The following is a 26,847-nucleotide window of genomic DNA, read 5'->3' on the forward strand; positions in this document are numbered from 1 at the left end:
TGTTGTACCGTATTTATTCGATTAAGCGCCCTGGGCGCTTATTAAATTTGTGGACCTTGAGAGTGGGTGCTTATTCGAGGCTGGGTGCTTATTAAATTTTCACCATTTTCAGCAAGTAGTAAGTTTATTTTGTAACGAAACAATAAATAATAACAAAACGTGAAGTTGTACCAAAGCAGTATTTTAACTGTTCATTGAAAGTTTCTGTAAATTCACCTTTTTTGTGGCGTGGGGGGTGGGCGCTTATTCGAGGCTGGGTGCTTATTAACTTTTCCTACCTTCAGGGTGGGCGCTTATTCGAGGTGGGCGCTTATTCGAGGTTGGGCGCTTAATCAAATAAATATGGAATATGTTGTGGTTTAATTTTACCCTAAGCACAATAATTATTTGGTATTTTTCTGTTCCGGTGTACGGTAAAATTGAATCACAACTGAACATGTATAATAACTATATTTTTGACAGGTTTTGCGACTGTACACATGTACAAGGTAAGTGCATTTCATGCTTTATCCAGAGGAGCTTGTGTTTCACTACCTCATCTTTCTCTAGAGTTCTTCAGTGTTTTTTTTTTTACTCGGAAAATTAAGGCAAGATAGTGTGAGTGTACTGGAAATGGCTTGAACAATACAGCTAGTCATTATTCACAAGGAAATGACCAATGTCGCCATACATGTTTTCCTCAAACACATTGTTTGCCATTTCCAACTGAACGCCATACTCAGGGTCACCGCTGGCAGTGAATATGTCATTATCTTTTTTGACACAGATCCCATAGCAATGATTGTTTGTAATGTAATTATCTGACAGAATAGCTTTGGTCTTCTTCCCCTCTGACTTGGCCTGCAAATGAAAGTAAACTGCTCAGTAACAAATTTTTCTTTGGGGAACGTAGGGAGTGGGGCTCAACAAAGTTTTAAACAAGGAGGTACCACTGCAAATCCAAACCCTTACCCTTTTGTATACTATTTTTGACAGAAAAGTAACCCTGCTTACGAGAATGTTTTGGGGGACCAGTAAAAATGACTTTTGGGGTAGTATATCCTAGCTACAGCTTACCCAAAAGGCAAGCTGGAAATTCAATTTCTTTGCATCCTGGCTGGTAATCAAAGTATCTCAGTAAATGATGTTGGCTCGCAACGTACACAGGAAATACAAACAAAAAACAAACCTCCAAGAGAATTGCTCCAGTCGCTGTTCCCGCAGACAGATCAGAATTTTTGCCAAATTCACCATTATCAAACAGTTTGGTATTTTCTAAATGAAGTGTTGCACCGGAGGAAACAGTTATTCCTGCAGACTAATCAAACAATGCAAAAATCAATTCAAATCTGTGAAGTTATATCAGTCAGGCTTAAATGTTAGTTTTGATAAATAAGAAATCTACAAACTCACCCCCCCCCCAAGCTCCATTGCAAAATCTGAGGAGTAGGGGGGAAGGGGGTGTGTTCAAAAGCTATTGAACTATTTAAAGGAAACTATGAAGCTAAACTGGAATTCAAAGAGGGGTGGAGACGGTAGATCAAACCAAAAAAACTCCCATGCCAGTGGGAATGAATATTTTCTGGAATAACATAGTAACTACTGACTTCATGCAGCTTACCTTAGCTCCATGTACCTTGCATTGTCTCATAACCAGCTCTGCGCTGTTTTCCACTGACACACCATTAGTCTCACATCTCATATCACACTCGTCAAATGTGACCCGGCCATTCTTGATGACAACAATTCCCTCGTTATCATTTCCTTCCTGCTCAAAGGTGATGTTCTTGACACTGATGTTACTTGCACAGAATTCCATTGTGAATTCATCATTATCACTACAAAACACTGTTAAATAACTGGTTACAATAATATTATTTACACTGTTGATTAATTTTGCATTTTGTAAAACCTAAAAACATAGACATACAGTCCAAGCTCTCATAAGCGGACACCCTCGGGACGCGAAAAAAGTGTCCGCAACTGGAGCTGGCCGCTTACGAGAATGGTTCTTGTAAGCGGCCACTAGAGGTGTAGGGGATAGATGGCCGCTTACGGGAGCTTGCCCAGCTAACATAATGGTAATATGCATGTTAGTGGTGTTTCGAAATGTAACCGGACGTGGATGATGACAAAACAAACACTGAAATATGGTACTGTAATTACAGTAAAATTATTGTGACGAACGGCGATGTGAAGTTGATTGATTAATACAAGATACAGAGGTTTTTTATATGATTTTCTTTGCGGTGTCCGCTTACGGGAGCTTAAAAACAAAGAAAAAGTCTAAGTCGTAATCTCGGAAAGTGTCCGCGGCCGCTTACGGGAATGTCCGCTTACGAGAATGTAAAAATACAGAGTTTGTATGGGAGTAAAAACGGGGTTTCAAACAAGGTGGCCGTAAGTAGAGCTGTCCGCTTACAAGAGTGTCCGTTAATAGAGCTTCGACTGTATATATATTTGGTTGAATATTTGTTTCTACAGCTTGCAAGCCTAAGAACCTTTAATAAGGGACTATGTCACAGGGATTTCGCATATTTTTTGGTCTTAACTGTTCTAAAATAAGTGGAAGGCAACTTTTCCCATAAAAACATTATCTTTGAACATTTAACTAAAGATAAAACCTCTACAGGGTGCATTTGGGGATAGAGATCAAACTTTGGCTAAGAAATATCGATTTTTTTCAGGCATGCAGAAACATCAACTGAACTCCTTACCAACAATTTCAGAATAGTTTCCCATTCCAGTAATATGGACAGAGTCTGCAAGCTGATACACTCGACCATCAAGATTATATCTTCCAGGGTAGACAACAATAGTATCTCCATTATAATAGCTACGCAGTGCCTTTCCCAAGCAAGGCAAATGCTCTACCACTGTGTTATCTATCAAAAACAAACAAATTGTAAAAGGCAAGTTTTTATAATAACTACAATCATTTTGAAAACAAGAAGCTTCAAGGAGCTTATTTCTGGGTGGTTAACTGGGCACTTCTTTGGCTAGAAAGGTACAGTAAAAAATGTTTATAAAAGCAGTCACTTGAGTAACACACAAGTCCCTCCACATACCTAAACAAATTCCTGCTTACATAAATTTGCGAATATTCAAAAAAGATACCAGTTTTTCACACTTAACAGAAGACAGTGTTGGTAACATTTTAAAAGAGGAAGTTGTGTGCTTTGAGGCCAAGAAAGAGGCAAGAAAAAACAAAAGTCAAAGGTTAGGCGATTCAACCAAGAAAAGATTTGTATCCAACCCTCCCCTCTCCTTAGCTTTTTGCCTCACCAATACCTCCCCTAGTGCATCCCATTTCTTTCCCACCCCTCTCTCTCCTCCCTCTTTTGTGGGTAAGACAGCCAAAAATAAGGATTGTAGGCTGACGAGCCCAAAGAACATCTGCGAAGGAAGCTAGCAAAGCAGCAGTGCAGCAGTTTACAAGTTTTGTTAAAAAGTGAGTGCAAGGCCTGCTTGCTTGTCTTAGTGAAATATAATTCAAAATTCATAAAAAACACATTTCAATGCAAAAGGTACCTAAACAGTGTTCAAAGGTACCTTGACTCATGAGTTTTGATCATATAGAACCTACATTAAAGTCCTATGAAGTTTTGAGTTGAATTACCTTGAAAAGTCTTCAGCATGCCAGCTCTTAGTTTTGGAGCAACAATATAAGTGACCGGCTCCTCTCCTTCAGGCCTGTTCCCTCTTGGTCCCTGCCGAGCCATTTTAGGTGACACAGTAGCTAGAAGGTACCTCATCTGAGGATTCTCTATGATCTGCAGTGAGTGAACCAGGGATTCACACACCTCCGACATCTGTGCACACCTCAGCACATCCATTTCATCCAGGTCTTCATCAAGATCACTGCCTCCCATTTTTTCTTGAAGCTGTTTCAGCTCTGCTAGCTTTTGTTTATACTGTTCATAGGTATCTGTGAGAAGAAATTACACCGAACAATGAACTAACTGACAAAATGTTTAAAAGACTAAGGGCAATACATAAGGTCAATCACCCCATTAATATTTGAAGGGGTGGCTGCAAAAAGGGCAGTAGTGATTTGTACTAAAAATGAACATCACAGAAAGAACTACAAATTTCACAATCATGTACCGGTAGGTTTGTTTATGTCTGCAAAACATTGTCGTGCTTTTTTGCTGGGTTTTGCTTTGTTTTCAAGAAATAACGTATACAAAAGACCTGGTTTGTTCAGCTAACGTCTTTTGTAGTTCCTTTGTTGCATCTAAACAAAGGAACTCCTAAAGATGCCACTGAAGAACGTCTGTGTCTGCAGTCTGTGAAAATGCTTATACCTTTATAGTTGTTGACGAGGTCTTTAGGAAGGCTTCCATTTTGTATATCATAGTAGAGTTGAATCCTTGTGTCTAAATGTCGCCCAGCATAGCAGTATTCTCCATCATCATCCTCATCCCATTCTCTCCAAATGTTCTCATAAAAGAATCTTAAGAATAAGCATTAATAAAACAATTGTTAGCAACATAACACGGATTGTAAATATATTTCTGGAAAATCTATCATGTCTAATCAGAGATTGGTTAATCAGAGATTAGATAACAAGGCAGTGTGTATATTGAAAACTATTATGAGATACCGGTATGTAAGCTAAATACAGTTGAATACCGATAACTCAAACCAGAAGCATATCACCAAATCAAAATCAAAAAGGTTCCAGTTATTGGGGGTCGAGATATCAAGGGTAAAATTAGTGAGAAAATGACCTGGAGGGGAATGGAATAAGGTTTGAGTTAGTGGGAGGTTCAAATTATTGAGGGTTTGAGTTATCAGGATTCAACTGTATATTCAATATAGCTTAGACATGCTCAAAAAGAAATTGAGTTTGCTAAAACAAGGTTACATGACACAATATTGCAAAAAAAAAAGTATATTGTAAGTACCAAAAAGTTCATTGTAAACCAAACGTTTCGGGCTTAGCCCTTCATCAGTGGTAAATTGGTCGTAAATAAAACGACAGTTAAAAATATGCCATGAAAGTATTTATATAAAGTCAGGTCTCTAGCACACGCACGCACGAGAACCTCAATAGCAACAGAAATCTAAGTTGAGGCTGTGTGGTTGGCAGGTGCCAAGTTGGAAAATGACACATGACACAAACCTGACGTGTTCAATAGCCAGTGCAGTTTCATCTTGCTGTCCAGATTCATCGTATACTGGGTAAAGCTCAGCTAAAGGAACATGATTGCCATGGCAACACAGGTGTGCATTTACCTTTTCAACATCTAACAAGCTGAGACAATCTGTCACCACTGGTTCACAAATGCTAATCTCAGCTGTCAACTTACTGGCATTGACATTTGACACCTGTCAATCAAATTTACACTTGTGGCATCAATTCTCCAAAGACTTTTGTAAAATATTTTACAGGAGACATTTTTTGGATATTAAGCCATCAATTTTGGTTCGTCTTTATATAAAATATTTTCTTAAATATATTAAATATATATTGTCGAGAGCGTTTGCCAAGAATGGATGTGACTGTGTTGTGACCTGTTGCGGTTCATTTTTATTCTTCAGTTGGTACAGTCTTGGTTTTTCTTTTGTTTTAAATTCGTTATCAAGGGGAAATATGGAACTTTCCAAATTGCACCAAGAGTAAACTTAAGCCACAACAAAGATGTCTTCTTGTCTAAGCTTAGATAGAAGGCTTGAAAACTTTTACAAATTTAGACCTTGAATTCATTCAGCAAAGAAAAGATCGAATTATTTAAACTTACCTCAACTACCACGTCAAAAGGCTGATGATGTCCGCTTGATTTAGGACTACTTCTCCAGACAGCTTGCCAGCCACTAGCCTCGACATTTTGAGCAATGTATTTCGCTATTCTATCTGACACTTCTTGTGGCTTACATAAGCATAAAATATCATTTTTATAAGCTGATACACGGTCTTCAAACGGCAGGTCTGCAGTCTGAAATATCATGGGTAACTGAGAGCCCGACATTGTGCTGAAAGATGAAACAGCTTTTTGAAAGAATTTTGTGTTTCGCGCGGGATTTGAAAATAATTCCGAAATCCAAGATGGTGGCTCCTCCCCAGTCTCTTTAGTGGTTTCTTTAGTTCTTACCCAGATCCCAAGCTACCAGCGAGCAATCCATTCTCGTACCTCGAGTCTTCGTCCCTTCTGCGCAGGCTTGAAGAAACGTTCCTGACCGCGGGTCAAAGGGAACGAAGACCCTGGGTACGAGGATGTTTGACCCGCGGTCAGGAAACGAGCGACCCTGGAATGTTCCGATTGGAAGTCCGAAAATATCGGACTTCCGGTTGAATTGCGCATGCCTGACCGCTAAAAAGAAAGATGGCGTCTGAAGTGGAGGAAAGATAAAACCTTAGGAGAGATTCTACTGAACGGCAAGCAACTGGAGATCTTTTAGATCATTACCGTTGGAAAGAGATGTTCTGCCTGTCCTGCCAACCGTTTTCGGCAAGTTCTTGTTTACCAAATGACCGTATCGTTTACGGATTTATGGATTGTGCTCACTTGCAGACTTCTAAAAAAAAGAAAAAATATCGCCTCTCAACCCGCCATAATTAAAGCCACTGGGGAACCTAAAGAATTTTCAACTCATCTTTGCTCACCTCAAAACCCTGGTACAGAAACAAAAACGGTTATATAGAGCTCCTGCAACGGCAAAATAAGTTTTTTAAATCATACGAGGGTTTAACTGTTGCACGTTGTGGACGAAACACGTAAGCTTATAGATTGCTTTGACTGGCATGGTATGTAAATGTGGATTGCTATTTTAACAGTCAATAGATAGCTATAGTTTTTAATGATCATACTGTGTATCACAATTTTTAATAGCTGTATTGTTTGGGAAATCCAGTAAATCTGTTTCTATAAGATTATTTGAAAACCTAATAATTATATTGACAAAGCAGTGCAGACGAGTGGTGGTTAATTTGGTGGTGGACAAAACACTGACCCCCAGTCCATGGACTACCCCCATGGACTACCCAAATGGACTACCCCTAAAAAATGGACTACCGTTAAAGTACTATTCCGAGTGTGTACCACTTACTGAGCTGTTGTTATACACACATAATTTGCACTTACGTCTTACCTTGTTTATTTTCAAGCCGTACGTATCCCTCTCGCCGCCATTTTGAATATATTATACTAAATGAACATCCGCTGATCACGAAAGTGTAGACTCAAATCAAGGAATCAATCTTTGGACTCATAGAGACAGACAAAACAGGCACTGCACTGCACTACAGAAGATCCAAACTTTTATAAATAGTATCGGATAGTTGCTTGAGACGCATCTTAAACATTTGGTGGCCAGAGAAAATTTTTGAATGAATAACTTTGGCAGTGTTGGTTTTGAAACGTGACGTTTACTCCACATCTTATCACAGGAACTTACTTTAATTTAAATGTTATCGAATTATCCTTTCTATCATACCGCGTGTTACTTATTTTATTTACTGTGGTAGACCAGCCCTAGGCTGCTATGTCCGATGTAGGAAAATCGTCATAACCGCAGGTTTTGCGCACATGTTTCTCGGTTAGATAAATCCGTAAGAATTTCTAAGTTAGATCAGTTCTAGTGTAGACTTCACTGCGTCAACATCTACTCGGCATTGGGCCATAGATTTCTCTCTACACTCGTGGTTACCTACTCTATCAAGTCTAATTCAGTGCGTGTGCAAACCAAAGTAAGTTATCTATTCCTTACTTTTAGGCTTATCCTTAGTTTTCCTTGTTATTTGTTTTGCGTTAAGTTTCGTTTTTCTCGACTATTAGGATAGTAAACAATTCCCACCGGAACCCTTACTCTCAATCACCCCGGTTATAGTTAAGTTATGGGAACGAGGCGACTCCGAAGGTGAGAGAAAGCGAGAGCTCCAATACGGCAAGTACAGAGGTCATCGCTGCGGGGAGGTGGGTGGGTCGCCAATGCTTCAGTCCTCCAGCACTTCACGAAAAGACAGAATACACGTGTACTGAGAAGCTATATATATTCCTGTACATAGTCAGCGGCATGGCTTGCAGTTGCCAAAGTAACTGGGCACGTGGAATGGGAAATTAGGGTGTTTGTTCGCGCGGGCCCCGGTGAGAATAGTAAACAATTCCCACCGGAACCCTTACTCTCAATCACCCCGGTTATAGTTAAGTTATGGGAACGAGGCGACTCCTACGGTACCCGCTCACGTAAGCCCCAAGCTAAGAACAGCCAACCTCGTTCCGAGGCTCTCTTCCTCTTTGCCTTCTTTGTTAAGTGGGTGATTTCTCGGTACATTTTCTTAAACTTGAAAGAAAACAAGAGTCTTCCTCCCAAAACTCAGAAAGCGTGTAAGCATTTACAATAATATAATTACGGCAAGACACTAGTAAAACATAGCAAAATATGTCACCAAAACGAAACTAAAGGGAACAGCAACAAAAAGCAAGCAAATGGACATTTCTAACTGAGTGCTGGGGCCCGCCATGCGGGGTTTTCCCCCTACCAAACGCAATATTAGCTACCAAAAGATTAAAGCCCGAAAAATACCGCAACCTCGAGATCAAAACCGAAGTGAGCTCCCAGGAGTCAAACAGGACCACGAAAATAGTATATAAACGATGTCTAAAAGATAACATACAACGACTTGGAAGGGGAAAAACCAACCACACGGCGAGCCCCGAAATACCCCGTCTAGGACAGAGTGTAAGGTTTAAGATAACCCCTTTCGGGACAAGCCGACGCGGCGGTTAATCTCGCCTCCAGATACAACGATAATAAGTGATCTTTTTATATTTTTCCTTTTTTTTTTTTTTTTTTTTTTTTTGTTCTCTTTTCTTTTCTCTTTTCTCTTTTCTTTTTTTTTTTGTTTTCTCATTTCTCTCTCATATTGTAACTGAAGTCTTCTTTCTCTCAATATCTTTTTGTTAATCTCTTCATTTCTTTTCTAATTTTTTCTTTTTTTTCTTCTCATTTCTTTTTCTTTATACTTCTTCTTTCTCTTATTTTTATCTCTTCATCTCTTTTCTTTTCTTTTTTTTTTTCCTTTTCCTCTTTTATTTTTCTTACTTCTTCTTTCTCGTATCTTTTTTATCTCTTCATCTTTTCTTTTTTTCACTTTTTTTTCCTTTTCCTCTTTTCTTTTTCTGACTTCTTCTTTTTCTCATTTTTTTTTTAAACTCTTCATCTCTTTTTTTTTTTAACTTCTTCTTTTCCATCTCTTAATTTCCATTTTTTTCTTTTTTGTACATTTCTCCCATGTTTAAGCTTCTCCTCCTTTCTCCTCTTCCCGTTTTACGCTTTATATTTTGTCTGTTCCCTAAATAATGTAATTAAACAATAACACAAGAAATGACAAACAATACCGACAGCTAACGAAGGGACAATAGGAAAGTAGAACAAAAGGTGAGATCGCAACGCAACCAAAAAGGTGTGACAAACTAGTTGAAGAGGTAAACAACAAGCAATGAAATATAAAATACGAGAAACCACGCCAGAAATAAACTAAATACTGAAATACCATGCAAAAATACCGATAAATAAAAAAAAAAAAAAAAAAAAAAAAAAAATGCAGAACAAATACCAAAGAAAACACTAAGGGGGGGATGAATGAGAACACGTGGCGTGAGAAAAAGCGACGAAAACTAAAGGCCATGAAACGAAATGTAGGGACAAAAACCGAGTAATGAACAAAATCTTAAAAACAAACAAACAGACAATAAAACCAGATCGGACAAGTAGAACCCAACTAAAAATACAGAAAACAGGTAAAAGGAAGAAACGAAAAAGCGAGGGAAGGGCCGCGAATGAGACAAATACACCATAACTCGGGACGCGAAGGTAGCTTCACAAACACCGCAAACAACACAATTAAATAATAGAATAGGCTAAAACCGTATAACAAACTAAACCTGGTTGAAGAACGGAAGACTACCATGCGAGCGAAGACCCAGATAACAGACCTCGGACTCTTCTCTGTGGGAATTGCTAGAGCACTAGCGGGTGGTGTATTTGCAGTTGGCACGCTTGAAATAGAGAAGCAGCGGCGAAGTGAGGATAAACATGTTGAACGTATAAACGAGTCAGACAAGTAGCCAAAACTTGAGGATAAGAGCACCAGGACTTGTGTAATGGGCAGACGGAGGGCGCAGCGATGACGCTAGAGTAAACGAGGAGCCGATGCAAAAGTACGCCAGCACTTCACGAAAAGACAGAATACACGTGTACTGAGAAGCTATATATATTCCTGTACATAGTCAGCGGCATGGCTTGCAGTTGCCAAAGTAACTGGGCACGTGGAATGGGAAATTAGGGTGTTTGTTCGCGCGGGCCCCGGTGAGAATAGCTTCTATACCGTTTATATCGAGTTAGTTTAGTTGGCATATTATACTTGAACCATTAAGAAACTATCTTGCTAGGCTAAGTTTTATCTTATTATAAGGTTAATTGTCATAAACTCCTATCCAAAATTAGCCGTCATATAAGACTTTATCGTTTGTTAGCTTTCTATAAGATTAGTATATGCGCAGATTATGTTACGTTTCTTCATTCGGACGTTATTGTGAATGTAAGCTATAATTATATATCTCGCGAATTGTTTAGCTTGTATGCTTAGATTTATTAGTCACGTTAGTTCTATTTCGCTATTATATTTCAGTTCGAACCGACATACGGTTTACGGCAATCATTTCAACAACACTAGCACGTGGTTTGAATCAATCATCTTTGTATGGAACATTGAACTCTGTCAATTAAACTCTGTTATTGTCGTAGTTAGAATTTCTTGTCGAGTTCGTTTACGTCACGCACTTCTCTACCCCGTGTGATTTACTTGGATTTTTGGTTTGGTATTCTGTCCTTGTGAATTACATTTTGTTCGAATTTGTTGCACCGTGAAGGAATTCGAAGAATTTGCTACACGTCAAGTAACATCTGCATTTCGTTATCTGTCAATTATCGCCTTCTCGAGTCAACTGTCTCCGTCCGCAAGATATCGGATTAAAAAGCGATTAACAGGACCATAATGTCTTCCGGAAATGAACAACTAATTGACCAATTTAAAGAGATCCGCACATCCGCCGAAGCGCACGTGTCGGAAAAGGTCAACAAACTAAATGAGTTAATGGCGGCGTGCGAAAACATTGACGCTCTAAAGGACGTCCAAAAAGAATTAAAGGAGGTTTTGAAGGAGTTTGAGATCGCCCACGAGGCTTATCATAGACTGATTAAAAACGAAACTGAGCAAGAAGAATCAACGCGCTATTACAATTCGGTATTAGAAATAGTAACGGAACTTGAGAAGGAAATTAGTTCGTGGATCACTGGACCCCCAAGTGCATTGGCGGACCGTTCGAACGACAATGTTCGCCCCGAAGATTCCATAAGCAGCGTCGAGTCACGCCCGCCTTACCGCACACGTTCCGAAGCCAGCTTATCTAGAAGCTCAGCAAGTTCGAAGGCCAGATCTGCCGCGAGAAAGGCAGCGCTAGAAGCAAGAGCCGCTACGCTCCAAAGTTTACACCAAATCCAGCTCAAAGAACTTAAGCTCCAGCAGAAGAAAGCGGAAGTGGAGCTTCAAGCCGAAATAGCAGAAATTGAGGCCGAAAGGAAAGTCTACGAAGAGGAAGAAGCGAGCAAAGCAGGAAGATCAAGTCTTCGCCGACGCGAAAACAAACCGCTTGATCAATCAAATCAGCTGTTCCAACAAACGAAAGATGCCTCTAAGCCGCCAGAAAGGGATACAATCAATCTCCCAGACTTGGAAGCACCCAGGAACAAGCCCATCAAGTCTACCCCTAAGCCGCTGGAAGGAAATTCAGAGTACCCTATAGTCCCCGAAACACCTGAATGGCTCCACGGGACTTCAGCTGTTGGAAAAGACGACTCCTTGCAATTCTTGATGGAAGCTCAGGATCGTCAAAGCCACGCCCTTCAGCGACTTCTTGAGTAGCAACAACAGGGCGTGATGTCTCTTACACTACCCCAACCGGACATGCAGGTCTTCAGTGGAGATCCAATCGATTATTGTGACTTTGTGCGTTCCTTCGAGCATCTCGTGGAAGGAAAAACCTTCAGTTCCAGCTCTCGCCTGTATTACCTTGTCCAGTACACATCTGGCCCTGTAAAGGAACTCATGAAGAGCTGCCTCACCATGCGTGAACAAGAAGGATACGTCGAAGCGAGGAGACTGTTGAAGGAAAGGTACGGACAGGGTTACAAAATTGCTGCTGCCCACGTCAAACGTCTCGTTGAAGGTCCCCAAATCAAAGCCGAGGACGGAACAGCACTCGAACGATTTTCAATACAGCTAACTAGCTGCGTTAATACTCTAACTGACATAGGGTATCTCAACAAATTGGATAATCCCGACAATTTGAAGAAGGTTATTGAACGACTTCCGTACGGTTTCCGACTAAAGTGGAGAGACACTGTAGACAGAATCGTAGAAAGGGAGCAAAGGGATGTCACCATTAAGGACATCATGGACTTTGTGGTTGCCAAGGCAAGAGCGGCCACTCATCCTATCTTTGGAAACATCACCAACGAAAGGAACTTCAAACCACCGACCATCCAACCGCCACGAAAATCGCGCAACAGAGGAAACGGATTCTCTACTCAAGGGAAAACGCAGTCTCCCCAACCTTCGGACAAGGGCCCCACTTGCACCATGTGCACTGGCAAGCATTGGTTGCCACGTTGCGAAAGATTTAGGAAAAAGTCCCTACAGGAAAGGCAAAGCTTCGTGGATGAAAAGAAACTCTGTAGCAACTGTCTGAATCCTGGCCATTTCATTCGAGACTGCCCTAAGGAAAGTTTCTGCAGAGTTCAAGGCTGTACTGGCAAACATTCAAGTTTCCTTCATCCCAGAAGCAGTACAGGTACTTCCACCGCCTCTGCCGCCACCGAAAGGCCAAATGCGGAGCAGGACACAAGTGTCGAGTCACCGCCTATCAATGTAAATTCAGCCAGTAATGGCTACATCAAGTCTAGCTACTCTACAGCGAGCACCTCCGTCACTGGGCTAGCTATCGTTCCAGTCCGAGTCAAGGCTAAAGGTCAGCGCAGGGTGGTAGAGACCTACGCATTTCTCGACTCTGGTTCAAACACATCATTCTGCACTGAAACCCTCCTGGAGAAGCTTAACTTCAAGGGAACAAGAACTAAGCTGTCACTCACAACCCTGCAAGGCGAAAGCGAGCCAATCGAATGCTCCTTAGTCAGTTTGGAAGCCTCCGATCTAAACGAGAGCAACAAAGTACAGTTACCGATGGTCTACTCGAGATCAAGTCTACCTATTCCTTCTGAAGCTATCGCTAAACAAGAGGACGTCGACCGCTGGCCATATCTCAAGGGAGTACAAATCGCACACATAGATGCTGAAATCGGTCTTCTAATCGGTAGCGACGTTCCAGAAGCTCTACAACCTAAGGAAATGAGACCAAGCGAGAATGGCGGTCCCTTTGCTACTCTGACAGTTTTAGGATGGGTTCTTAACGGACCATTGGGCAGATCAACCACAACTAAAGTACCCACTGCGAACTTTCTTCAGGGTAACAAGACCCTCGATGAACAATTTCACGATTTCTGCAACCAAGAGTTCAACGACTATTCCTATGAATCTAAAACGTCTATGTCGTTGAACGACCGGAAGGCTCTAAACATCATGAAAGAAACAGTTCAACTTCAAAACGGCCACTACGAAATGGCACTCCCCTGGAAGTTCTACCCGCCACGCCTACAGAACAACAGAACGTTAGCAGAGCGCCGACTTCTTCAGCTGAAAGGGCGACTGCTGAAGGAGCCGCTCGTCCACCTGAAATACAAGGCATTCATGGACGATCTCCTATCTAAAGATTACGCCAGGAAAGTTAATTGTCAAGACCCTGGTCTTCTAGGAACTCAATGGTATCTTCCTCACCATCCTGTATTTAGCCCGCAGAAGCCTGATAAGGTTAGAGTAGTCTTCGATTGTTCGGCCAAGTATTGCAACACCTCACTCAATGACCAGCTCTTACAGGGGCCGGACCTGACTAACTCTCTCGTCGGTGTGCTCTCAAGATTCAGAGAGGATCACGTGGCCCTGATGTCTGATGTGGAAGCTATGTTTCATCAGGTACGCGTCCGGCCAAGTGACTGTGATGCTCTGAGGTTTCTGTGGTGGCCAGATGGAAATCTCGACAATCAACCAGAAGAATACCAGATGATGGTTCACCTGTTTGGAGGTGCGTCTTCTCCAAGCTGCGCGAACTTCGCCCTGAAGAGAACAGCAGAAGACAACAAAGAAGGTTTCGACCCCCAAACCATCGAAACTGTAAAACGCAACTTCTACGTCGACGACTGCCTCAAATCAGTCGAATCAGAGGATAAAGCCATCCGACTCGCAAAAGAACTGCGAGAGCTCTTAGCGAAAGGTGGGTTCAAGCTCACGAAGTGGCTGTCCAACTCAAGGAAAGTCATTGAGTCTCTGCCAGAGTCAGAACGAGCAGCTCAAGTAAAAACCCTCGACTTTGACAAGTTACCAGTGGAGCGAGCTCTCGGCGTTCAATGGAACGTAGCCTCCGATCAGTTTGGCTTTAGTATCGTTATCAAGGACAGACCGGCTACGAGGAGAGGCATACTGTCTATCGTCAGCTCAGTGTATGATCCCCTGGGATTCGCCGCGCCGTTTATTCTCAACGCGAAACTGATCTTACAAGATCTTTGCCGTAACAAGTATGGCTGGGATGACAAGATTCCAGACGAATATCTGCAACGCTGGCAAGCATGGCTACAAGAGCTTCCCAAACTAGAGCAGCTCACAATTCAGCGTTGTTTCAAGTCACCTGACCTCGGTGAGATCGCGTCATGCCAGCTTCATCATTTCTCTGATGCGTCACAGCAGGCTTATGGAGCCGTCACATACCTCAGGATCACAGATCTCGACGGAAACGTCAATTGTTCGTTTGTCATGGGGAAGTCCAGACTTGCTCCAATCAAGCCAGTTACAATCCCCCGAATGGAACTTTCAGCAGCCGTCGTTGCCACAAGACTAGAGAAAATCTCTCGAGGGGAACTAAGTCTACCTATCAATCAATCATTCTTCTGGACAGACAGTACCTGCGTCCTCCGCTACTTGGAAAATCAGGACAGACGGTTTCAGACTTTCGTTGCCAATCGGGTTGCAACGATACACGATGCGTCTTCCCCCTCTCAGTGGAGATACGTGAACACTCAATTCAACCCAGCGGATGATGCTTCAAGAGGCGTATCAGCAGACTCTCTCCAACGCTGGATACATGGCCCTGAATTCCTGACTCAGACCGAAGAGACATGGCCACAACGACCTGCCGACATGAACACTACCATTGCTGAAGATGATCCAGAAGTCAAGAAAGAGTCAGTTACATATGCAAGTGAAGCCTCTGCTCAAGATCCTATTTCAGAAATCATTGAGCGGTTCTCATCCTGGACCCAGCTCAAAAGAATAGTAGCATGGATACTCCGCTACAAGTCAAACCTCTCCCGTCTGAGCAAGAAACGAAGGACCGGAGAATCAGTTAAAATCACGTCATCTAGCACAATTGTGCCCATCACCACTGAGGAGCTGAACCAGGCTGAAGTCGAAATCCTCAAGCACGTTCAAAGCCGATACTTCAAGGAGGAGCACGACTGTCTCAGGGAAATAGACCAGCAGGCAACCTCTAGCAGACAAAACATGGTGAAGAAAACCAGCAATATCTTCAAGCTTGACCCAATTTTGTCTCAAGGTCTAATACGAGTTGGTGGTCGTCTACAACTAGCGCCAATCAACAGCGATGCAATGCATCCAGTGGTCCTTCCTAAGAAGCATCACGTGGTAAAGCTCATTATTCAGTATTACCATCATATCTCTGGACATTCAGGCCTGGAGTACACCCTGTCCCTCACCAGGCAGAAATACTGGATAATAAATGGAAGATCTACAGTTCGAAACATCCTCAACGAGTGTTTCAGCTGCCGTAAACGTCAAGCGCCATTGGCTCAACAAAAAATGGCGAACCTACCCGAGGACCGAATTACCCCCTCGAAACCACCCTTCACTTATACAGGCGTGGACTGCTTCGGACCATTTGAAGTGCGGCGCGGAAGAGCCAAAGTCAAACGATACGGCGTGATTTTCACCTGCCTAGCCCTCCGCGCCGTCCACATAGAGGTGGTATGGTCATTGGACACGGAGTCGTTCATCCAAGCCTTGCGCAGATTCATCGCAAGAAAAGGTCAACCGGAGGAGATCCGCTCAGACAACGGTGGGAATTTTGTGAAGGGAGAGCGTGAGCTACGAGAAGCTGTGAACGAATGGAACCAGTCTCAGATTTATGATTACCTCCTTCAGCGAAACATCAAGTGGAAGTTCAATCCACCTGCCGGCTCCCACCATGGCGGAGTATGGGAGCGATGTATCCGAACCGTTCGAAAGGTAATGAAGGCTCTCATGAAAGAACAAGTCCTAGATGACAAAGGCCTCGAAACCCTGATGTGTGAGGTGGAGGCCATAATCAATGGAAGACCAATCACAAAGCTGTCAGATGACCCACGTGATGCAGAACCTCTGACACCTAATCACTTGTTGCTGCTTCGCACAGGTCCTAAAGTTCCACCCGGAAACTTCACCAAACATGACTACTTCCACCGGAGATGGCGTCAGGTGCAGTACCTTGCTGACGTATTCTGGAAGCGATGGGTCCGAGAGTACCTCCCCTCACTGCAGCAACGACAGAAATGGCACAAGCAGCAGAGGAACTTTGCAGTAGACGATGTTGTGTTGGTCCTTGAGGACAGCAAGCCCCGCAACTCCTGGCCACTTGCTCGGATCCAGGAGGTGTATACCAACCGCAGAGATGGTCTGGTACGTTCTGTCAAGCTGAAAACCAGTACATCTGAACTCGTACGACCAATCGACAAGATTGTGTTGTTGGAAGCCGCCGCTATCTCAGCTAACGAAGAAACTAATGAACACTGACAATCCATTAGTATCAGTGGATTACAGAACTCTATTGGACAATACGTGATCAATTAATAATATTAATAATACTAATCATAGTCAACCTCATGTTTCAAACCCCTCTTTCTTTCTCCTTGTAAAGGCTATCGGCAGTACCGCCTTTAAGGGGCCGGAATGTTGGTTTTGAAACGTGACGTTTACTCCACATCTTATCACAGGAACTTACTTTAATTTAAATGTTATCGAATTATCCTTTCTATCATACCGCGTGTTACTTATTTTATTTACTGTGGTAGACCAGCCCTAGGCTGCTATGTCCGATGTAGGAAAATCGTCATAACCGCAGGTTTTGCGCACATGTTTCTCGGTTAGATAAATCCGTAAGAATTTCTAAGTTAGATCAGTTCTAGTGTAGACTTCACTGCGTCAACATCTACTCGGCATTGGGCCATAGATTTCTCTCTACACTCGTGGTTACCTACTCTATCAAGTCTAATTCAGTGCGTGTGCAAACCAAAGTAAGTTATCTATTCCTTATTTTTAGGCTTATCCTTAGTTTTCCTTGTTATTTGTTTTGCGTTAAGTTTCGTTTTTCTCGACTATTAGGATAGCTTCTATACCGTTTATATCGAGTTAGTTTAGTTGGCATATTATACTTAAACCATTAAGAAACTATCTTGCTAGGCTAAGTTTTATCTTATTATAAGGTTAATTGTCATAAACTCCTATCCAAAATTAGCCGTCATATAAGACTTTATCGTTTGTTAGCTTTCTATAAGATTAGTATATGCGCAGATTATGTTACGTTTCTTCATTCGGACGTTATTGTGAATGTAAGCTATAATTATATATCTCGCGAATTGTTTAGCTTGTATGCTTAGATTTATTAGTCACGTTAGTTCTATTTCGCTATTATATTTCAGTTCGAACCGACATACGGTTTACGGCAATCATTTCAACAACACTAGCACGTGGTTTGAATCAATCATCTTTGTATGGAACATTGAACTCTGTCAATTAAACTCTGTTATTGTCGTAGTCAGAATTTCTTGTCGAGTTCGTTTACGTCACGCACTTCTCTACCCCGTGTGATTTACTTGGATTTTTGGTTTGGTATTCTGTCCTTGTGAATTACAGGCAGCGCAGCGAGGAGAACAGAACCGGTAGGCAGACAGATCCTGAGAAAAAAATAGTGCTGAGTCTGGGCATGAGTCTTCGCTTTTTGAGGTCAGCAGATGTATAATGTAATTCATTCAGGGTCGGCCAGGGGGGTAAGCGGTATACCAGTATACCTGAAAAGCATGTACCGGTGTACCCAAAATTTCCCCTCAAAATCATGCAAAATACCAAAATTTGGAATAACACAGTATACTTTATACCCAACAAGGCTCAATTTGAGGTAAAAATACAGTATACCCAGTTTAAAATGCCCCTGTATACCGTATACCTAAAACCCCCGACCGACCCTGTTCATTCAAAATGGGGGCTAGAGTTGTCGAAAGTAACCGAAGTAAGTGCAAATTATGTGCGTATAACAACAGCTCAGTAAGTAGTACACACTCGGAATAGTACTTTAAGGGGTAGTCCATTTTTTAGGGGTAGTCCATTTTAGGTAGTCCATTTGAGTAGTCCATGGGGTAGTCCATGGACTGGGGGTCAGTGTTTTGTCCACCACCGGTTAATTTGCAGTTTTCCAACAGTAAAATTTTTTTGTCTTATTACTTTGTGTTTGAATTAAATAGGGAAATAAATTCACAAGCATACTGAAACATGTACAACCATTAACAGGCTTAACTGCTGTAAAAGACAATTCAAATAATATTTTTATTATTTTGACATCATTAATTGAACTTCTTACTGATAAACTCCTACATCACCAAGTCAAACTAAGCAATGATGTATCCATTCAACCAAATTTCTAAAAAAAAAAATTGTAGAAGTTGGACAGGCTTGGGACCATCTCTAGCTTTAAATAAATCAACTTTATTTTACGAGGGTTGCACATAACAGTCTTTCGACTGACAAACCTATGGCCCTCGGATTCCCGATCGAATTGGAATTTAGAGGTGTTGGTTTTTGTGGAGGGAGGAAAACCGGAGAGCCCGGAGAAAAACCGTCGGAGCAAGGACGAGAACCAACAACAAACTCAACCCACATATGACTCCGGGTCCGGGAATCGAACCCGGGCCACATTGGTGGGAGGCGAGCGGTCTCACCACTGCGCCATCCCTGCTCCCCCATGACCTTAGACATAGTTTTTTTTTACCTTAGACATAGTTTTCAAATTCCCTGGTAAAACTTAAATTTCCCTGACCAAGTAAATTTAGAAATCAGGTAAAATAGCAGCCTCTGACCATCCCCTACAGCCATCCTTTCCACCTGTCAGAGATAGCCTGTTTCTTTTCTTTTTTGGTTTGTTTCTTTTGTTGTTGACAAGTCAAACTGTCAAAATTGAAGTTGACTAAGGATAAATTTAGGGTGGCAGGGTTGCCTAATTATTAAGGAGCTAGACTCCAGAACAAGCTGTCTAGGTTCAAGCACTGGCCGGGACACTGCATTGTATTCTTGGGCAATGGACTTTACTCTTATAGTGGCTTTCTCCACCCAGGTGTATAAATGGGTACCAGTGAATTTACTGCTGGGGGTCAGCCCTGTGATGGATAAGAATCCCATCCTGGGGGGTAGAAGAAATATTCTTAGTCGCTTCGTGCTACAAAAACCGGGATAAGCTCTGGCCTGATCGGCCACTAGTTTTAAATGTTAAATTAATATTGTTTATTTAAAATTAAACAAGAGCATCAAATTAGCTAGCTATATTTTGCCCTTTTCCATCACACTTCTTCTACTTGTTTTGCTATATATTGGAATGGAATAAATAAATAAAATGAATAGTGGCTCTTCCAATCTCTGTGATTCCAGATCAAATTGGAATTTAGTAGTGTTTTCTTTTTTTGTGGAGGGAAGAAAACTGGTGAACCCGGAGAAAAACCCTTGGAGCAAGGACCATACATGTAAGCAACAACAAACCCACATATTATGCTGGGTGTGGGAATAATTTTTGAACCCAGATAACATTGGTGGAAGACAAGCACTCTCACCACTGCAGATTCAAACTTGAACTTGAAGTAAACTAAAATTATGTGACCTCAGTCATAATTATCCTAAGAATGGTATCTCAGGTCTCTAAAACTAAACTGAAAAAGTCATTCTCCTATGGGGATCCAGAGTGGAGGGGTATACTTGATACCCCCACATAAAGCTAACAAGGGGTGTCACCCAGCAGCAAGGATATTGTTGACGTCAATATCTTCCCTATAGGGTATATTTTCTTTTAAAACCAAACTGAACATCATAAATGGGGTATTGGGAATTTTATCATCACATTTGTCATAAGCACCCAGGGTACAAAGGTATGTCTGAACAGTTAAAACGAATTTTTCAACATTTTCTGCAGTATTGCAGTTCCTTGGATTCAACACAAACAAAATAACTTACTGATTGTCAGGCATCAGAGAAATATCATAGTGTCCTTTCATTTTCAATAATGGCCAAATCAAAACTTGAAGAATGATCGGTGTCACCTAGAGGGTCACTTACAATGTAAGTTAAAGGATTTTGACTGCCAAGCTAGATGATCAATCCAGTAATTTATAACTGATAATGTAAACTCAGTTTACATTGTGATTTGCAAGGTAGTGAAGAAAAAATGTACGTTCACACAACAACCGCTAAAATAACATTTAATAATATTCTATCCAATTCGCTCTGTGAAGAAAATTACGTCAATTAAACTTAAAATAAATCCTACGGCATAGAATTAGAAACCTACCGCCGGATATATAAGCTTAATTTGGAGTGTTATAAATCTGCGAGCCAGCGAGCCATGCGAGCCACGGTGCGAGCCATGCGAGCCACGCGAGTCATGCGAGCCACGCGAGTCATGCGAGCCACGCGAGTCATGCGAGTCACGCGAGTCATGCGAGCCACAGTATAAATGTTAAGAATTTTTATTTCTTACATTTACATTTTCCAAGTAAAAAGACAAATATAAACATGAAAAAAGGATCGGAATCGAACTGTTCACGGTCCTTGATTATTCCGTGCCACCATCTTGCCTCCTAAACGCGAGAGAAAACTGGGGAGAGTGCAAAATTACCGAGAGTAGGGGTGCACGTTACTAATAACGTGGAGGTGGAGGAGCTAATTCCCCCCCCCCCCCCCCACCAATACTTACGAGAATCTTGCACTCTCTCTAGTTTGCGACAGTCAGCGTACTGTCAGTGTTCTGGTAAATTTGATTCACTAAAGAGCAAACCTGTTAAAATAACGCGATTTACTTACCATTCTTGTCGCAAATACACGAAGTTCGAACTGAATTGCGCTGTTCTCGTTTTTTCTTGAATGAATTTCCACGTGGATAGCAATGAGTGACAGCTGTCATATGATACCCATTCGAGTAGCGGAGCGGTGGGGCCGTATGTTTCATTCTCGCAGAATAAAAAAGTTGTCTTGAACTTGAATAAATTTTATCGAATTGTTTTCAATAATTTTGGTAGATATTGAGCGATTTTAATAGAAAAAAATTCTTAAAATAAAGAAAAAAGTACAAGGAAAACATCGCCTATATTCAGCGATCACGAGTATTTCATATTTCGCTCGCCAACAGCGAAACAGAGAGGACCCTGGGAGCGAGGTACCGTGGTACCGTTTATATTCGTACCCAGCGCCCAGCATCAACTCTACTAGATGGCGGCTAGGCAGTTTACAGCGAAATTCGCAGTTAAAACTCCAAGTACGGGATGTTTTCTGGTGTTACCGTACCCAAATTCGCAAGTAGCCAATCAGAAGCGCGATCTACTGTCCTGATATCCTACGATATCAAGTCACTGACCTGATATGCCACCATATCACGGTCACTTTGAAGTAAAGTAGTGTTACTGTACGATGAATTGAAAAGAGGTTTTACCAAGAAAATAGAACTCCGTAATTTAAATTTAGCGGTGTTCAGCGGTCGTAAAAAGAGAAAAACTTTCCCGCCAAAACTAAACTTGAGCGCGCTCGCTAATTTCGCGATGTTTGCCGACGAGACATTCAGGCTGAAAAAATGGAATTAGAATTTTTAAAATTTTCGCTTTATTTTGATTTTGAAAATTAGAGAATGAAACTCTAAACAAACGAGTGGAAAAAAAGGCAGAAGAAGAACTTGGTAAAGTGTTGAAGACCAAGTCAACACAATTGAGACAATTTACAGTTCGTACCTTGCAAGCATGGCTTTAAAACTGAAGAGCGATAAATATAACCGGATTTTTTGCTGAATTTGGGTACGGTAAATACCTAATCGTACCTTTTTGGTACGCTTCGGCTGCTTACCGTACCCAAATTCGCAAGTAGCCAATCAGAAGCGCGATCTACTGTCCTGATATCCTACGATATCAAGTCACTGACCTGATATGCCACCATATCACGGTCACTTTGAAGTAAAGTAGTGTTACTGTACGATGAATTGAAAAGAGGTTTTACCAAGAAAATAGAACTCCGTAATTTAAATTTAGCGGTGTTCAGCGGTCGTAAAAAGAGAAAAACTTTCCCGCCAAAACTAAACTTGAGCGCGCTCGCTAATTTCGCGATGTTTGCCGACGAGACATTCAGGCTGAAAAAATGGAATTAGAATTTTTAAAATTTTCGCTTTATTTTGATTTTGAAAATTAGAGAATGAAACTCTAAACAAACGAGTGGAAAAAAAGGCAGAAGAAGAACTTGGTAAAGTGTTGAAGACCAAGTCAACACAATTGAGACAATTTACAGTTCGTACCTTGCAAGCATGGCTTTAAAACTGAAGAGCGATAAATATAACCGGATTTTTTGCTGAATTTGGGTACGGTAAATACCTAATCGTACCTTTTTGGTACGCTTCGGCTGCATATCAGGCTCGTTTGGTCTCGCCATGGGTATTTTGGCTCGACTGCGTCTCGCCAAAATACGAACCATGGCTCGACCAAACTCGCCTGATATGCTACCGAAGCGTACCAAAAAGGTACGATTAGGTATAATATCAGGCTCGTTTGGTCTCGCCATGGGTATTTTGGCTCGACTGCGTCTCGCCAAAATACGAACCATGGCTCGACCAAACTCGCCTGATATGCTACCGAAGCGTACCAAAAAGGTACGATTAGGTATAAGAATAATCGACCAATGGAAGAAAAATGGAATTACTCACAAATGGCTCACAGACATGGCTCGCATGACTCGCATGGCTCGTACCGTGGCTCGCGTGGCTCGTTGGCTCGCAGATTTGGTAGACCCCTTAATTTGTGAAGATCAAATCAAAATCTCAGTCCACAGCTTTGGGTCGCCGCTACAGTGATTAAATATTCCCCGTGATAGGACAAGTAATTTGGGCACTCCTTCTTCTAGCAGCTCGTATGCAGCAACCGATGAAGCAGTTTATAACGGCCTCGCCGTCGAAGAGATTACATAAACTCTCACGCGTGCAGTCTGCGATCCTGCAGGCTCGAAGCACGAAATATAATTTATGATTCATCTACCTCCTCCAAAGCATCTCCAATGGAATCAAAACCGATTCGTTACTTGGTTTTGATCTGTTAAGATCATTCGAATGTTTTCTTAAACCGTTGCAGCATCTACAGACATCGATACATTAAATCGAAAAGATTTGGAGTTCACCACTTCTCTTGTGTACTTTCCGCCATATTGGAAATCTGGTTTACTTCCGGTGATTTCCATTGTCTTTTGAAAACCAATCAACATCGGCCCTCCAGCGGAAGTTTCGAGAGTCGCTCGTTTCTTCAAGCCTGCGCAGAAGGGACGAAGACTCGAGGTACGAGAATGCGGGTCAAAGGGAACGAAGACCCTGGGTACGAGGATGCGAGCAATCCGACCGCATTCCCTAAATAACCGGTCACCAAACACGTTTTCCAAATTTTTTGCTGTTGATTTTTATATTACTGTTTATCGATACATAATTTATAAGACCTCGCTAAAGAACTGAAAGCTATGATCAATTGCATAGAAGTTTTATTTTATGTAAATGGCCGGGTAAACCGTAGAATTCCGGTTATAAGCCCTGGGCTTATACAACTTCGTAAGGGGTTTTGGGTGGGCTTATAAGCGGGGGGGCTTATATCCGGGAGGGCCTATAAGCGGAAACAAAAAAAACGTTTCGAAACGAGCCACGGGAGTGTTGACGGAAATACGTTTTTAAGTTAAAATAATAATAATCATTTACAAGTATAGCGCCCTTTCCATTACGTTCAAGGGCGCTTGACAATGTTAAAAAGTAAAATATTAATTAAATAAATTATGCATAATAATGCATAATAAAGCAACATTTAGTGAGTTCTCACCTAGTTGGAACGCGAGTTCACACTTGACTCATAAATGAAATCCTTGTCTTCCGCAGATAAGTAAATACAATTGAAATACTGCGGAACCAAACAAAGATATATAATTCTCCCTTAAGATATAACTTATCCCAACACCAAATGTAAGAAACCGAAGAGAGAAATACGCGGAGATCTCGTATAACATGAACACACACAAGCGGAAAGATTTCTTAAGTTGAGCTCACTGTATTCTATAAACAATGAGTCGCGGCGAGTAAACAAAAAGATATACCCGGCTTGTTGTATTTCCTTATTAATCCAATTAGTTCTCTCTTTTGCTTCCCGTCGTTATAATACTTTAGCAAGATTCTAGAAGCGGCTAAATGTTAAGCTACAATTTTTAAATGTTTAATAAAATTGAAAAGGTGAATAAATATATGCGACGACTAAAGGGACCGATCAAGATTTCCTTATTTATCTTTGTGACAACATATTGCCTTGTTTCCTCAGTATTGGCAAACATTAAATAAATGCTATTGTCCTTTAGTCGTAATACGTTCAAATGCTTAAAGATTAAATATGTTTTGTATTTTCATTTTCTTTTCATTTAAGTTGTTTTTGTATTTTTCCGAAGTTTTAAACTTTTTTTGTGTTTTCTAGTTTTCAGAGTATAGGAAATCTATAAAGAAAAATATTATTTAAAATGATGCGTTTACAAAACCTTAGTCTACCCTAGAAAAATTCAACAAAGCATGCGCTGTTTGTAAGCTCTTCCGTGCAAGTCTTTGCACTTGAAATGTTACTTAAGCGACTCTCTCGACTCTCTAACTTTTAGCTATCAGTTTCATATTATATCGCTACGTAATTCAAGCACATCATTGAAGGCCGCTAAGGAACACATCAACTTTTGTCACAGAGGTAGAGTTTGGATGAATTTTGGTCTCTTTTGGACCAATTGAACTGTCCGTAATAGTGAAGTCCATGCTAGCAGATCTTAGCAGTAATCCCATTGTACACATACAAGAGAAAATCTTTCAGGAAAGTAATTCTTTTCCCATTGCCGGGTGAAAAGTTACATGCAGATATGTTTCCATTTAATATGATATAGACAATCTTTATTTCAACACGGACAATTTATCAGCTTTATTATAGCTTTTATAAAATATGTTGCCATTTAACGTTCATGTGAAAATGATTGCACGCATGCGCAGTACCTTTTCTTCTCTTAACAATTTCTCCTCTCTCACGGATCACGTTTTTTGCAAGGCAAGATTAATTAAAATTTAGAAGAATTAAAATATGTTAGCTAATTTTGTACACAAACGTTCATCTTAATGTGTCAGTGATTGTTTATTCTAATTAACTATGTGGTGTTAAACGGTCCAAAAATAAAAATATTCTTAAACAACTTGATCATTCAGAATATAAACTTTGAGCGTTTTCTGACAAAAACTCTCACTCGCCAACATCCACTTAACGAACTTCAGAGAGAAAAACGGTCTGTTATGTACAGTAGAAGGTCAGATAGCGTGGTCACTGAACGGCTTGTAAAACCTTCACAAAACGCCCTTTACAAGAGAACATGAGAATATTACGTAATGAATGTAGGTATGCGCGCTTTACGGCGGTTTAGAATGGTGACCGCAAAACAACCAATATTCAATTTGGTTAACACAGTATATAATTATTGTATTCTTTTTAGTCTCAGCCTGCAGAAAAAATGAAGCAATTCCGTCACTTCGAATTCTGGGAAAAGCTAGGGCATCGGAGTAATTTGAAGACATCTTTTTCTCTAGATCACATTTTTTGCACATTAGTAACACTAGTAATTAAAATTTGTTTCGGATCATTGTTTGAGTTTGAATAATCAGGAATATCAAAACAACTCCTACGCACCAAATAAAAACTCCCCGAGGGCAAATGTTTTTTCCGCATTGTATCTCAGTTGTTTTTCTCTGTTTTAAGAGATCTTTACAGGTCAGCTGAAAAATACATTTATGGTTTTCAGACAATTGTGCGATACTGTTAGGTAGGAAAAAGCATTTAGCGAATTCAAATTGTAATTAAATTGTAGTTTTGAAGATTGCCTGGATTGCGTGCATTTGTGAAACCTAAACGAAATTCAGTGTTTATATTTACAAAGTACACACGTCACATATTGTAAAACAAGTACAATTGAATTGTGTATTAATTGTTTAGCAACCAGGAAAAATAAGTTCTTGTGAGAATTTAAATGTTATCAGTATAACCCATTAAATATGGATTAAAGAAATGTTATTTAAGGAAGACACTATTCAGTATTGTTGCTGCATCCATTCAAACCTTGCTTATTATCAAGGAAGTTTTCCTATTTTGTAAGTTTTCTTTTCGTTAACTAGTCAGCTACTTTTGGCTGAAGTTCTTACATGCAAAATGGTGCCACAAAATTTTTTTCCATGTTTATTAATATTTGTAATGTTAGTCATTAAACCTTCTTTTGAAATGTTGACAAATCCGTAGTGACTGTTTATGCCTCTTGTTTGAAAAGGATAATGTCGGCTCTTCATTTATTTTCGTCTATCGATTTTCCATTTCATTCTGTGATCG

At 40.9% G+C, this 26,847-nt stretch overlaps 3 protein-coding genes across 4 annotated transcripts in view; 2 read left to right on the top strand and 1 right to left on the bottom strand.

Moving 5' to 3' along the window:
- LOC144650076 (SHC SH2 domain-binding protein 1-like) lies at nucleotides 1–23,899 on the bottom strand. Of its 2 annotated transcripts, XM_078509730.1 has the most exons (9): nucleotides 23,818–23,899; nucleotides 5,727–6,089; nucleotides 5,108–5,313; nucleotides 4,287–4,435; nucleotides 3,599–3,907; nucleotides 2,697–2,864; nucleotides 1,601–1,827; nucleotides 1,169–1,297; nucleotides 1–840 (listed from the first exon to the last, which is right to left on the bottom strand). In XM_078509730.1, the coding sequence occupies exons 2-9, from the start codon at nucleotides 5,952–5,954 to the stop codon at nucleotides 631–633; spliced, it is 1,626 nt and encodes a 541-aa protein (XP_078365856.1). In that variant the 5' UTR covers nucleotides 5,955–6,089; nucleotides 23,818–23,899; the 3' UTR covers nucleotides 1–630. The 2 variants fall into 2 exon arrangements, with proteins under 2 accessions (XP_078365856.1, XP_078365857.1); XM_078509731.1 differs by lacking the exons at nucleotides 5,727–6,089; nucleotides 23,818–23,899 and having other exon boundaries at nucleotides 5,221–5,303.
- LOC144648281 (uncharacterized) lies at nucleotides 11,924–16,936 on the top strand. Its single transcript, XM_078507895.1, has one exon. The coding sequence runs from the start codon at nucleotides 11,924–11,926 to the stop codon at nucleotides 16,934–16,936; it is 5,013 nt and encodes a 1,670-aa protein (XP_078364021.1).
- The window catches only part of LOC144650096 (uncharacterized), a 13,602-nt gene continuing 4,075 nt past the window's right edge, over nucleotides 17,321–26,847 (top strand). The window contains exons 1-2 of the mRNA XM_078509758.1: nucleotides 17,321–17,436; nucleotides 18,056–18,145. The gene's annotated coding sequence lies outside the window, so the exon portion shown is untranslated. The remainder of the gene's footprint in view (nucleotides 17,437–18,055; nucleotides 18,146–26,847) is intronic.

The sequence above is a fragment of the Oculina patagonica genome, chromosome 4 (genome assembly GCF_052425735.1).
Source record: "Oculina patagonica isolate OP01 chromosome 4, crgOcupat, whole genome shotgun sequence".
NCBI lineage: Eukaryota > Metazoa > Cnidaria > Anthozoa > Scleractinia > Oculinidae > Oculina > Oculina patagonica.